The sequence below is a fragment of the Solea senegalensis genome, linkage group LG14 (genome assembly GCF_019176455.1).
Source record: "Solea senegalensis isolate Sse05_10M linkage group LG14, IFAPA_SoseM_1, whole genome shotgun sequence".
NCBI lineage: Eukaryota > Metazoa > Chordata > Actinopteri > Pleuronectiformes > Soleidae > Solea > Solea senegalensis.
The window spans coordinates 23,676,787-23,690,024 of NC_058034.1; the positions used below are offsets into that span (position 1 = coordinate 23,676,787).

General features: G+C 42.3%; 1 protein-coding gene across 2 annotated transcripts; it reads right to left on the reverse strand.

Moving 5' to 3' along the window:
• Window positions 1-746: 746 nt before the first annotated feature.
• orc1 (origin recognition complex, subunit 1) lies at window positions 747-13,026 on the reverse strand. Of its 2 annotated transcripts, XM_044043359.1 has the most exons (18): window positions 12,777-13,026; window positions 11,951-12,078; window positions 11,270-11,442; window positions 10,574-11,000; window positions 8,988-9,288; window positions 8,242-8,349; window positions 7,491-7,553; window positions 6,719-6,826; window positions 5,956-6,196; window positions 5,504-5,610; window positions 4,093-4,194; window positions 3,820-3,991; window positions 3,006-3,113; window positions 1,986-2,135; window positions 1,738-1,857; window positions 1,470-1,642; window positions 1,283-1,370; window positions 747-1,177 (listed from the first exon to the last, which is right to left on the reverse strand). In XM_044043359.1, exons 1-18 carry the CDS (start codon window positions 12,869-12,871, stop codon window positions 983-985), a joined length of 2,859 nt encoding a protein of 952 aa, XP_043899294.1. In that variant the 5' UTR covers window positions 12,872-13,026; the 3' UTR covers window positions 747-982. The 2 variants fall into 2 exon arrangements, with proteins under 2 accessions (XP_043899294.1, XP_043899295.1); XM_044043360.1 differs by lacking the exon at window positions 8,242-8,349.
• Between the last annotated feature and the right edge of the window lie 212 nt (window positions 13,027-13,238).

Consider the following 13,238-nt stretch of genomic DNA (forward strand, 5'->3'; position numbering starts at 1 on the left):
CAATTATGCAACTGTACTGTGGTGAAACACATCATCAGTGGAGTCAGAAAATAAACCTGACGAAAATCAGCCAGTACCAGAGAAGTGCAGGTGAAACATTGGCCAATTACAATTATGAAGTGTTGTTAGTGTCTGTGTTGGTAACAGCTGATAAAGTTGTGTAATCAAAACCATTTTTTTAAAATGACCTATTTAATTGGATTCATTCATTCATCCAACCGTCACCTCTGAGTGACAAATGATATTGTACTTTATTACATTATTATTATTAACTAAACTATCCTGAATGTCAATGCTTGAGCTAGGCACCACATTCTGTGAGCTTCTCCATTTACTGTATTCTGATAAACATGTATTTAAATGTGAATATTCACAGGGGTTAAGGTCGTGAGTAAGAAAAGCCTCACTAACTCACTAACTACACTATCCTCCTTATCTCGGTTTTACTTATTTAAGTTTATTTGATAAATTATTTGAGGAGCTTATGCCTTTTTTTTCCTCCATCTCTTCCAGTGCAGCTTGACCGTCACTGTGTTCCAGGCTACACCTCCAGATACAACCGGTATAGAAGGGAGAATTTATGAGGGAAAACCCTTTGTTCTTAAAAGTGGTATCCTCCCTCTCCAGGCTTATTTCAACCATCTAAAGCCATGCACAGCAATATATAACGCGACTAAATTCACCTCAATGTCCTCTCTTGAAGTTTCCTGAATCTATAATTAGCTGAGAATAAAAGAAGGAGCACATGATATTAAAGATGGGCTTTTATTGCATATTCAAGTACTCAAACATAAAACAAAACAATGAACTATACAAAATTAAAACTCACCAGAAAAGAGCAACAACTCACATTTTAAATAGGAATTAAACTGGGGACAACACAAACTCTCCCATTATTGGAAAAGGACCAAAAACAAGGAAGGCGGCCTTGGACAAGAAACAACAGTCTACGCGTGATTCACGGTTTAAAAGCGCTCCTGCTTCAGTCAGCCTTCAGGGCGTAGAGGACGTCGTCCTGGCTGACGTTGAGGCGGACGCGCTGCAGGACTCCGAGGCGACTGGGCTCCAGCAGCAGGAGCCTGCAGGCTCCCAGGCGCTGACACACGGCGAGACCCTCGGACACGCTGATGGGCTGCAGGCCCTCCACCCGGCACAGAGCCTGGTGCTGCACGAACACCTGAGGCGAGGCAAACGTCCAGTCAGGTTATTGGCCGCGTTGGTGATGTCTGATAAATCGTGAATAATCAATAATATCATGCATCCCTATGTGGTGGAGCTGTACCTGTTGGAAAGTGGCCTCTTCCAGTCCCAGTCGGCGAAACTCTGCAATGACGGCCCTGAGGAAGAGCTGCTCCTGCACTGACGCGCACCTGGAGACACACACACACACACACACACTGGTTACTTTCTTTCATTACAGCTCCTAATGTTGCACGTTTACAAAACAGTGTTTTGCTAATCACGCTTACTTGATGGCAGTGATGTACGCGGAGGAAAACATCTCGTTCAGCGCCTCCATCACATGACTCATTCCTACCAGTCCTGAGGCAGAAGGCGTGGGGGGGGCAGAGTGCTCGCAGATCTCTGTTGCCCGACGGCAGATGTCGAGACACCGGCGAGCGTCGCCCGACAGAGCGGCCACCTGATGAGGGGGGGAGGAGCACAGTCTGTGAGTGACATCTGCATCTGCAGTAGAGACCGGGTGAGGCGAGAGGGCGGCGGACACCATTCCTGTACCTTCCTGGAAACGAGCTGCAGGGCGTCCTCCTCGAACGCCTTCACTTTGTTCAGCCTGGACGTGATGATCTGCTGCAGCTGTTTGAAGCTGTACGGCTGGAAGGACATCCGTGTCAAGCCCTGGAAGACAAGGAACAATGACATTCAAATGACATTGAATTCAACTGAAAAGGAACCAGCAGCCAACAGAGCTCGTATGAAGCGGCGTCTCGTGCACGAGAACTCATGTAGTGTAAAGTGAACTTTACCAGTCTGCTCGCCACCCTGTTGATCATGATCCTCTCCGGCAGGTCCATGGTGTTGGCGATGGTGAGCACGACCAGGCGGGCGTGACGCCGCGTGGGCCAATCAAACAGGTTGTACATCACGTTCTGTTTCCGTGTCCATAGCAAATCCAGCTACAGAGATCCAGACACAGAGCACAGGGTCAGACAGACAGTCAGTCAGACAGACAGACAGATAGTCTAAAATTTAAATATACTGACTGGTTCTCAGTATGAAGTAACGCACAGGTTGTTTCTCTGCACTCGTGAAAAGCTTTCTGTTGATGTTTGTGCTCGTGACAAAGGACACGATTATTCTCATAACTGGTTAATCTGTCGATTATTTACTTTTATTTGTTTTAAATCAGAAAATGTCAGAAAAAGTTGAAAAATGTCGACTGGTGTTTCTCAAACCTGGGAGTGATGGCGTTCTCAGGTGTTTTATCAACATTTTACAGTTTCAATGACTCATTTTTCAAATGGAGCAGTGCAACCAGAAAACATTCACATTTAAGAAGCTGAAAAAACAGCTACCTTGTTTTAATGAAAAAAAAAGTATAAAATTGAATAATCAATTATCAAAATAGTTGACAATAAATTTTGTTATCAATTAATAATCGATTAATTGTTGCAGCCATGAATAAAAAATTGACTATCTGTTAAATGAAGTTAGCAACAATGAAATTGACTTGAAATTTTGCTTTAACAAAAACAGTTAGGCTTAAAATGAAAGAAGTGTTATTATGAGGTTTTTTTAAATCCAATTCTTTCAACTGCATGTATTAAATATAATAATATCACTCTATGTTAGTACATCATAGGACTTTCAGTTGATATAATGTACAATTAAACACACAAACATGGAGGAAACCGTACAGTTGCCAGGAACTATTTTCCGCGGTGGATGAATCCACATGCACAGTGGGACAGTGTGTCTGTTTGCATGTCCTTCATTAAAACTGTGCCTATGAGAGATTCTATTAGTGTTACAAATGCAGTTCTTACTTCGTCCACCAGCAGCACCGTGCTCTCCTTCCTGGGTGCAGGGTTACTGAATCTCTTCTCCAGCAGAGCCGCTGCATGGTCAGCCGTGGCCTTCTGACTGGTCAGTTTCTGCAGAGAGGAGGGAGCCGGGCCAGTTGGTCAGAGAACACACCAGTGTTTTCATTTCCTCACTCACTCACCCTCAGGGTCTGAATATGACTTCGTTATATGTCATTAACCTTGCTCTCTGTCTCTCCTTAGTTTGTCTTTCCTTCCTGTCCTCTCTCCGTGTTCTCATCTTGCAGGTTTGCAGGATCCAGATCTAGTTTTGAGGCTATTATTATGCTATAGCATCATCACTGACTTGATACAATTGTTGTATATCTGCTCCTGGACTCTTTCTTCGGTCTCTACTTCACCTCCCTCTTGTCCTTTCTATTCCCCATTTTTCCTTTCACCCCAACCTGTCTTGGCAGATGCTGCACATCTCTGAGTCTGGTTCTGTCAGAGATTTCTTCTTCGGTTAAACAGGAGTTTTTTTCTCTCCATTGATGCCTAGTCCGTGTTCATTGTGTGAATTGTTGGGTGTCTCTGTTCTTGATGATGTTGTCTATCAACAGAGACCTGAGATAATGTATGTTGTGATTTGGCGCTATACAAATACAATTTAATTTAGCTCCGACATGAATCATTCCTGTAATCCTGCTCAACACCCTCTTTAATGTTTACAGAGCAACAGTGAAATGGGGAGAAAGAAGTGAACATGCTGCACCAGGCTGGATGGATCATTATTGTATAACTTTTACGTTTCAAGCTGCTTCCATGAACTCCTCACCTGCAGGATCTGGACGTAGGCTTGATGAGGATCCGTCATCTTCATCCCATTGATCTCAATGAAGTGGAAAGGAGGGATCTCGTCGACTTCGGCCGCATGCTGCAGACAGCGCATCACCTCGTGAACTGTGGCGGTTTTCCCTGTGCCCGGCACGCCGGAGATATACATACACCTGGAACGCAGCAACACACAACTCATGTGAGTGAGACAGCCGTACGATTGGTCAGGAGATATATACATATGTATATATGTATGTATATATCTTGGTGTTACCCTCCAGTTCCGTCGACGATCTTGCTCTCCACAAAGCTGTAGATGTCCTGAAACTCCTGCTCCCTGCAGGGAAGTGACTCTGGCACTGAGGACACGTGGAGCCTGAAAGGAGAAGTTCCCACACTTAGTGCCAGTGGACAATCACAAAAGCCTGATTGGAAAATAGTCGTCCAGCAAACAGCAGCAACTTCAAGTAATAGTTCAGTTTCAGTGCACGTGACCATCCCAAACTAAATTAGAAAGGAGTGCAGGTAAACTGTACGATCTATAAACGGAGAGTACTATCAGAGAAAAACCTCTTTGGCATGGAGGTCAGAACTATGCATAGGAAGGGCCAGGGACGTGGGTGTGCCATGAAACCTCTAAAGGTTTACCATAAAACCTCTTAAGGTTTACCACGAAACCTCTAAAGGTTTACCACAAAACCTCTAAAGGTTTACCACGAAACCTCTTAAGGTTTACCACGAAACCTCTTAAGATTTACCACGAAACTTCTAAAGGTTTACCACGAAACCTCTAGGTTTACCACAAAACCTCTTAAGGTTTACCCTTGAAACCTCTTAAGGTTTTTACAAAACCTCTTGGTTTACCTCTTAAGGTTTAAAACCTCTAAAGATTTACCACCTCTTAAGAAGGTTTAACCCTCTAAAAGGTTTAAACCTCTTAAGGGTTTTACACTCTTAAGGTTTACCACAAAACCTTTTACCACCTCTTAAGGTTTACGAAACTCTCTTAAGGTTTACCACGAAACCTCTTAAGGTTTACCACGAAACCTCTAAAGCTTTACCACAACCTTAAATCATTTAGTATTTTTCTGTACATGGATTGGATTTCTATGCGTTTACCTGGCTCCACAGTGCCCCCTAATGACCCCTAAAGGGTCTTAGTTATGCACAAAGTTGGGTAATGTACATATATTTCTCTTCATTTCAAACAAAGTTTGAATTTATTTCCATTAGCTCTGATCGTCTGTGATTATGCTGCACTGTGACTCTTAAGTCTTACCCTTTTTTTCTTTATTTTTATTCTTAATTCAACACATTTAAATAATTTGACATATAATAATAATAATTCACATATTGAGATATGTTTTTATAATGGCCTGTTTTGTCCTGACATCTTTCCTATATTTATGTAAGTGTAGGGATGGTGTGAGCAAACATCTGTCAGTTGCCACGGTAACCGCTGCTTGCATCTTGCAGTGGAGAGGTGTGGATGTCCCAATGTTTGGCGTCTCTTTTATACCCTCCTTGATTTTGACTGGATTTTGAGGGACACATAGTGGTGAAGTGGGAGTGGGTAATGACTTGTTTGGAAGCGGTTTTGCTCCCACACCAGGAACCAGCCTGGAAACTGGAGTTTGATAATAGCTCGTATTATAAACAAATAAGTGTAGCACAGGTCTTCTCACCTGGCTCTGGCCTCCTCTAGGACATTAGCGGGGCAACGGGCCGGAAGTGACCTGCTCGGGATGATGGGAGTAGCATACCGGGGGGTTTGAGGTGTGCTGGGCGTGATCTGTTCAAACAAAAGGAACATTGAAAAGTGACAAAACAAAGTCAACAAAGTCATAGACTAGACATGGACTATGTTTAATGTCCTTTAATACTCTATTTATATTAATATCTCTTTCCTCTTTTGTGTCTTTGTTTTCACATTTTCTCTTTTAACCATCTTCATGTTTGGCATGCGGTTTTCTTTTTGTATATTACTTTATTTTTATCAGTTTCTTTGTTTCGTCATTCACACACATGACATCTTCGCAGTTCCTTACGTCTTGTTGATATAATCTGGGTGATGTTCCCAGACCCAGCACACAGACGCCATCAAACCACAGATTATGACCTTTAAACGGACTCTCACCTTCTTGTTGGGGGTTTTACGCGGCGTCCTGGCAGAGGTGCCACGTTTCCCCTTTGAACGAGGGGTGCGAGATCCCACTCTGCTCTTCTTTGCACCTACTTCCTGGTCACTGTCTAGCTCTTCCTCCTCCTCCTCCTCATCCTCCTCACTGCTGCTCTGTAGTGCCTTGGATGGAACAAACACATCTTCATCCTCATCCTCTCCGTCTGAATTCAGGACTTGGTCATTGTTCAGCAGATGCCTAAACAAACAAACAAACAAACAAACAAACAAACAAACAAACAAACAAACAAACTATTTAACAACGTTGCACCTGACAGCTGTGCCGGCAGTGTGTGTGAGTGCGTATAAAAGATGAGTGAAAAATGCAAAAGTGTGAGTGAATGGGTGAATGGCAAAAACTGTAGTGTCAAGTAGAGCTGAAGCTCTCCGGGCCGGGCTCGGGCTCAGGTGACGTGTTCCATTTAGCACCAGAAAGATGCAAAGAGGAAGAGCTTTTTGATTTTGACTTTCTGAAGTGGTTCTGTGAAGCAGAGCGGGAACCCTGGACTCTAATCGGCACAAAGACTGACTCGTGTGTAAAGTAATAATATGCCGCACATGCTCATGTCCACAATCTTCTGCAAGCCATGGCTGCAGGTGCACCAGATGAGGAGAGTCGAGACCCAGAGCTGTCCGGAGTCAGGACCGTCTGGACTGAATGATCCCTCTAAGAAAGCTCAGTGAATGATGAAGATGACTCGCAGGTGAGACGTGCACTTACAGCTGTTTCCTGATGCGAGACGACACCAACAGAGCAGACTTCCTCTTGGAGCTCCTCGGCGTTGTGGCCGCTGGCAGCATGGGAGAGTTTTCATTATCCACCTCGACCCTGTGCACATCACACACGTCAACAACAACAACAACAACTCAATAGAATACACAACATTAGTCTCAGTCTCGTTGAGTCCGGGAGGCGACATTTGTGGAAAAAACACACAACACAAATGAAATGTGTGTGTGTGTGTGTGTGTTCATATGCTCAATAACTCGTGCACATTTGCAGGACAAACTGCAAGTTAACTCAATAACTTAACTCCAGACCTGCATTAGTAATCACTTACTACACTAACCAACTTACTTTATAATCGATCCGATTTTTTTCAGCTTCTTAAAAGTGAATATTTTCGGATTTCTTTGCTTCATATAAGATCATTTCTGTTTCATGGAGGTTTGAAGAACCGTGATCAGCATTTACAGGCATAGTACGGACTAAATAATTACTTAATAGAGAAAATAATTATAATAACATATAATATAATAATTATAATTATACAGATTATTCGCTTCTACAGATAATGGTTAGTTGCAGCCTTTTATACTATCTTTAACTCTGAGATTATTCCATGGCATTGGCACAAGCACAAGGCAAATAGAGAGAGAACTAGGATGCATTTAAGAATGGGTGCCCGCCCCTCCGCCCCCCCACAATGATCAGTCATTGGTCATGTGCCTCGTGTTGTGATTGCTGTAAAAAGAGAGAAGGTCGCACTCACAGCACAGCCAGAGCACTTTCCCTCGCTGCTTTTGCTTCTTTCCTTCGAGATGGAGTTGTAGCTCTGGGAACAAACATCATTTTGCAGTTAGGTTGGAATATCAGGAATATCAGACACTTCATGTGCTCAAACTTCACCACTTTACATTAAGGTCTAAATTATTTGGGCAAAAAGATCGCACAAAGCTAAAGTGTGTGCACGCGCTCTCTCTTTATGGGTGTTTTCTCTCTTGCCCTCGCTGACTTGTGTGCGTTTGTGCCCACCAGTGTGTGTTTGTGCCCACCAGTGTGTGTGTGTGTGTGTGTTGTATTACTCTGTTTCTCTGTGTAAAGATTTACATGTTCAAAACATCAAGATGCCTTTTTTGTGCCAAATTTGTACTTCACAGGAGAGGGACTGTGTTTAAAGTTTAAAGAAACTAATTTAAATATACTTATTTAAGATTTAAGATTCAAGATTCAAGATTCAAGATTCAGATTCAAGATTCAAGATTCAAGATTTTTTGTGTTGATTCTACATGTATTCTATGATTTCATATAAATAAATATCCGTTATAAGCTCCAGGTTTATTTTCACAATTAATTACAGAAAATTGTGCATTTTTCTTTCTTTTTTTCCACACCATATCACCCAGCCCTAACGTGCTCCCATCACATCTGCATCAGACGCCACAGACAAACGTGTGTAAGAACCCAAATTAGATGACGTGCAGTGAATGACCTCAGGCCTACAGATGCAGGCTCTGACTCACTTCTGCCCTCCGGTGCCACAGTTTCTCCTGGGAGTGGCATTTCTTCTTCTCGGTGTCTTAATGGAACTAGTCAGTAACTCTGCCTCCATCACAAAACCCTGCTGAGGACTGACAGACAAAGGACTGACCAGTGTGGCTGTGCTTTCATTACAATTCAGCTCTGGTTTAAACCACTTTCACACCAATATGAATCATCTAAACTCGAGTAACGCTGTTCATCTAAAGACATTTAAACCCGTTAATCTCTATTGAACATATTTCTAAACCTGATAATCTCCAGTTTTAAGCATTTTCAAATCTATTAAACCTGTTAATCTCTATTTTACACAATTTGAGTCTGTTCATTTCTGGTTTAATTTAATTAAAATTTTAAAATTTTATATTAAGTAATAGCCTATATTTAGCGTTAATTAATTTATTGTCAGTGACAATAAATAGGCCTACAGAACTTTTTCACATCTTATTCAAAAATAAATAAACAACAATAGATTACTCCAACCCTTCAAGAAGAAGCAGTGAAATGAATGAATAAGACAATAAATAACTATGCCATTATTAGTCTATTTTATTATAATTTCATAATAGATTTAAATAATTGCCGTTCCACAGAAAAAATATGATAGATTGATAGGTTTTATAGGAATTATCACAGGACCAACTTTGTTGCGGTGAGTGGAAAATCATCTGACTGATACACGTGATCATTTTCAAAATGTGCTTGAATATGAGTGAGAGTGGACTCTCACCTGGTGGAGTCCCCTCTGGAAGCAGGAGGTGGACTGTCAGTCTCAGACAGCTGCTGGAGGACGACAGAGGAGGGCTTTATGGGGATGGCGTCCTCAGCATCGCGGCCTCCTTGTGCCTTCCTGAGGGGGGTGAGGCGGTGAGAGAGGGGACTGGCGGGGGCTGTGTGGCCCTTCCTGTGGGGGGTGAGGTGCAGGGCCTGTGGAGGAGAGGACGACAGCCTCTGAACCAACATCATCTCCGACTCCAGCTCCTGGTCCAGAAGCTGGTCCATGGCGTCCTCTGGGCTCGTCTTCTCCGGACCTGGCGGTGACAAGGAGACACATTCAAAAACCTGGAAGCTGAAAAATCTGAGAACTTGTTTTATTTATAAACAAACAAACACTCAAAGCGATTATCAAAACAGTTGAAGATTAATTTAATAACCAATTAATATGGCCTGGCACACAACAGGAACTACACAATGTGGATTTAATTGGAGGACATTATACAAATGCTGTCTTGATATCTTGCCAACAAGCTTTTTCAAAACTGCCTGGAACAAGATGTCCTACAAATGCTCATGGGGGTGTTTTTTCCACAGGCCCTGAAAACTACTCGAAATAAACAACTATAGTTCAGAGGTAAAATGACTGAAAACTACACTAAACAAGTGTCTTCCAGTCTGCTTTTCCACCACATAACAGCACCGAGGCAGTTCTGGGTCAAGATCTTCAATGACTGAACACTGACGGTGGCAACATTTCTGTCTTAGTATTATTGGATGTCAGTGCTGCATTTGATACCGACAATGACGAGATATTGCTTGACTGACAGCAAAACTGGGTGGGTCTTTCTGCTTCAGCGCTTCACTGGCTTGAATCACACTTATTAGACAGAGATGACTTTGTGTCTATTGGCAATCACAGATCGGAGCAGATAAAAATGACCAGTGGAGTTCCCCAGGGCTCAATTCTAGGGCCTTTGTTGTTTAGCCTTTACATGCTTTCACAAACTCAGAATCTGACAAAACCAAAAAATATGTGACCACAGCTATGCAGAAGACATACATCACCATATCACCTGACAACTAGAGCTGTGTCCCTACAACCAGCACAAAACATGGGGAAGCCGCTTTCAGTTTTTATGCCCCAAATATTTGGAACAAACTCCCAGAAGAGTGTGCTAAACCAATTCATTCTTTTAAATCTAGCCTGAAAACATACCTGTTTGTGACTGCATTTAAATAAAAATGACATAAATTATACTGAATTGTAAAATACACTAAATAATACAAATTTAATATACTGGTAAAAAAATTGACATGGATAGGGCAATTATATTAAAAAGAAATCACTTAATAACACTTCTTCATTTAAAAAAAAACCAAAGAAATAAACCAGGTGATTACCTGAAATAAAAGGAAATAAGTGTATTTTAAGATACAGATCATGAACAGTAGATATTTTATTTTAGAGTGGATTTATAGTGTATTGTATGGAAACCCATTTATGCCTGAACATGAAAAAAAGGAGGTAAAACAGCCTAATAAAAATACCCTCAAAGTAAGTCAAAATTATGAAATAAAACAAGAAAAGACAACACTCACTGCAGAGCTGCAGTTTCTTGCGGACTCCAGGCGTCCTGGCTGAGGCTTTCCTCCTCGTTGCACTCAGACATTTCGAGGCTGATAGTTTTGTGGCCGAGTGATGGGACTCCGCCTCCAAAGATCTGACCTTCCCCGTGCTCATGGAGCCCCAGCTGCATCTCACCTCTGCGGGCTCCGGCGTGGACAGCGTACGTCGAGACACGCGTCGAGATGTTGGGGTTGCTGCGGGTGGGGAGCAGGGGGGTGAGGGAGGCAGGGAGGGTTTAGAGCGGGGAGGGGGCGAGAACGCTGGTGCAGGTTCAGATGCGGGATCCACCACGGCAGAGGGCACCACCCTGAAGATTTTAGAGTCCCAGGACATCTTCACAAACAGAGTGTCCTTATCGTCAGAGTCGGGGAATGGAGCTGCTCCGTCCAGGTGCTTCACCTGTGAGGGAGGCAAGATTTTAAAGGGTCAGTTCATATAAATCAGAGAAAGGAGTCAGTGAGTGTAGACTAGGAAGTAGGATTCAAGTGCCAGTTAGTCGTCAGAGCCAGTGAGGAAAGAGCGTCTACTTCTGACTTGATTTATAACATCAGTAAATGTCCACTAGTTTCAGGTCTTCTTAAAAAGACAACGATGCAAATGTTGGAAATGATGTTCCCATTTAGAGTAAACTAGCCAAAAAACACAGCACATATGAGTGGACAACCAACCTTCACAGGTCTAAGGATGGACTCTGCGTTGACCTCGTCCTCACAGACGCGACCCTGATAGTAGAAGATCTCCTGTGGATGAGGCTCTCTGCCCAGCAGCTTCAGTTTGCTCGCAGGCACTTCAGACACACGGGCAAACCACTGAACCACCGCTTTCTTCTGCTTCCCGCTGTCTGAAAGGCAACAGGACAGAACACGTACCATTTCAGATAAATCCATTTGATTACAACTGGGAAACTGGACTTTTCTGGGGAGGAGTTTGTGGTCAACATTTAACTTCCTTTTTCTATGCAATGTGTTTCTCTTAAGGCTGTTGTTTTTTTTATTCAAATGTTGGCTCTTGAATAGCTGTGTGTGCTGGGCACAGGCTGGAAAAGTCTTGGAAAATATCAGCATCTCTGACCGATTCTGACCTTCTGACATCTGAGCGCATGTTTCAACCACAGGTAAAATTGTAAAGACTTTTTTTATAAACATTGCCGTTGAGGAGCATATGCACTTTTTATCTCATAATTTCAACTTTTCATCTCATATATTGACTTTTTATCTCATAATAATGACTTTTTATCTCATAAGGGTTGACAGACTTGTATTTATGGTAAATGGCCTTTCACCTAATGTGAACAAATTACAGGCTATTATAAATAAACCTGACAGCCCTAGTTTGTGATTTATGCTCACCGTCACCAAACAGCCTGGTGACTTTGGCCACATACGGGTCGTCTTCATCCTCGCCCTCTATGAGAATGTGTTGCCCAACGACAATGACAGTTGTCCTCGGGAGACCTTCCACACTGATGGCCAAAGAGCTGCAACACAGCAACAGATGGAGAAAAACATGAACCAGGGATTTATCAATAAATAAAAGTGCAGCGTTCCATTTACTCATATCCAGGACTCTTCTATTCTTTACATATACCAAAGTATACATATATGTATATATACACATGTGTATATATACGTATATAAAACACGAATACAGCTCAAAGTTATAGATGAAAACAGAGATCAAAAAAGCATGTGGCTCCACTCTCTCTTTGACTGACTGATTAGTAGCCAAATCCCTCGATCACTCGAATCTTGAAGGAACAAATCTGTCTGGACACAAAACACCGATAAAGGTTTTCTTTTAAATAACATTATTATCATATATGTTGTACTGTTAGTACCACCGATGATACTCTGTGAACATAAATTATAAAGCTTAAACAAATCAACATCAAATGAAGTGCATTTAGGCTCCTAATCAAAAAATTTAACAGGGCCATTCTTAAAAACGTGTGATAATTAATAACTTAATCAATAGATACCATCCATGTCAGGGGTTATTTACATTGATGAACACAACCTTATTGAAACCACATGATTTGAATGTAAACTTGTAACAGCTGTAAGTGACTTATCAAAAGAGTTGCTGACTGATGTTGCCTTTGACAGATAGTAAAACAAACGCCTCTGCTACACATATATGTGCATTTTAATTCAACAGTAAAGTGCTTCTTCTCACCCATAGTCGTAGGTTTTTAACTTCCTGTTGAAAGCTAGTGGATCTCCTCGCCACTTGTAGACTCTCCTGACTCTCAGCCTGGTGAAATACTTCATGCTCTTCCCTCCTCTTTGCGCGGACACACAGAGAATTAAAACAGACACGCTTTGGTCCGGGACAAATGCAGATGTGCGCCGTCTTAAACTAAAAGCACATCAAAGCCGGCCTCGAACACGGAGTGGCTTCCCAAACACTGCGACTCAGACTACATTTCGCGCGAAAATTACGTCGTTTCCGTTTGGGCTGTCAGAGTTTTAGGCCGCTTTAGCGCCCCCTTTTGCTTTGGAGGGTGAACGTCAACTCCCAGGAAGCAATTCTATTGAAAAGGATCTGCAAGTATAGGATAACACATTTCCCGTTTATGTGTCATTGTCACTGGGAATGCCTACTGTAATACACAAGGAACTGGACACAACTTTATTC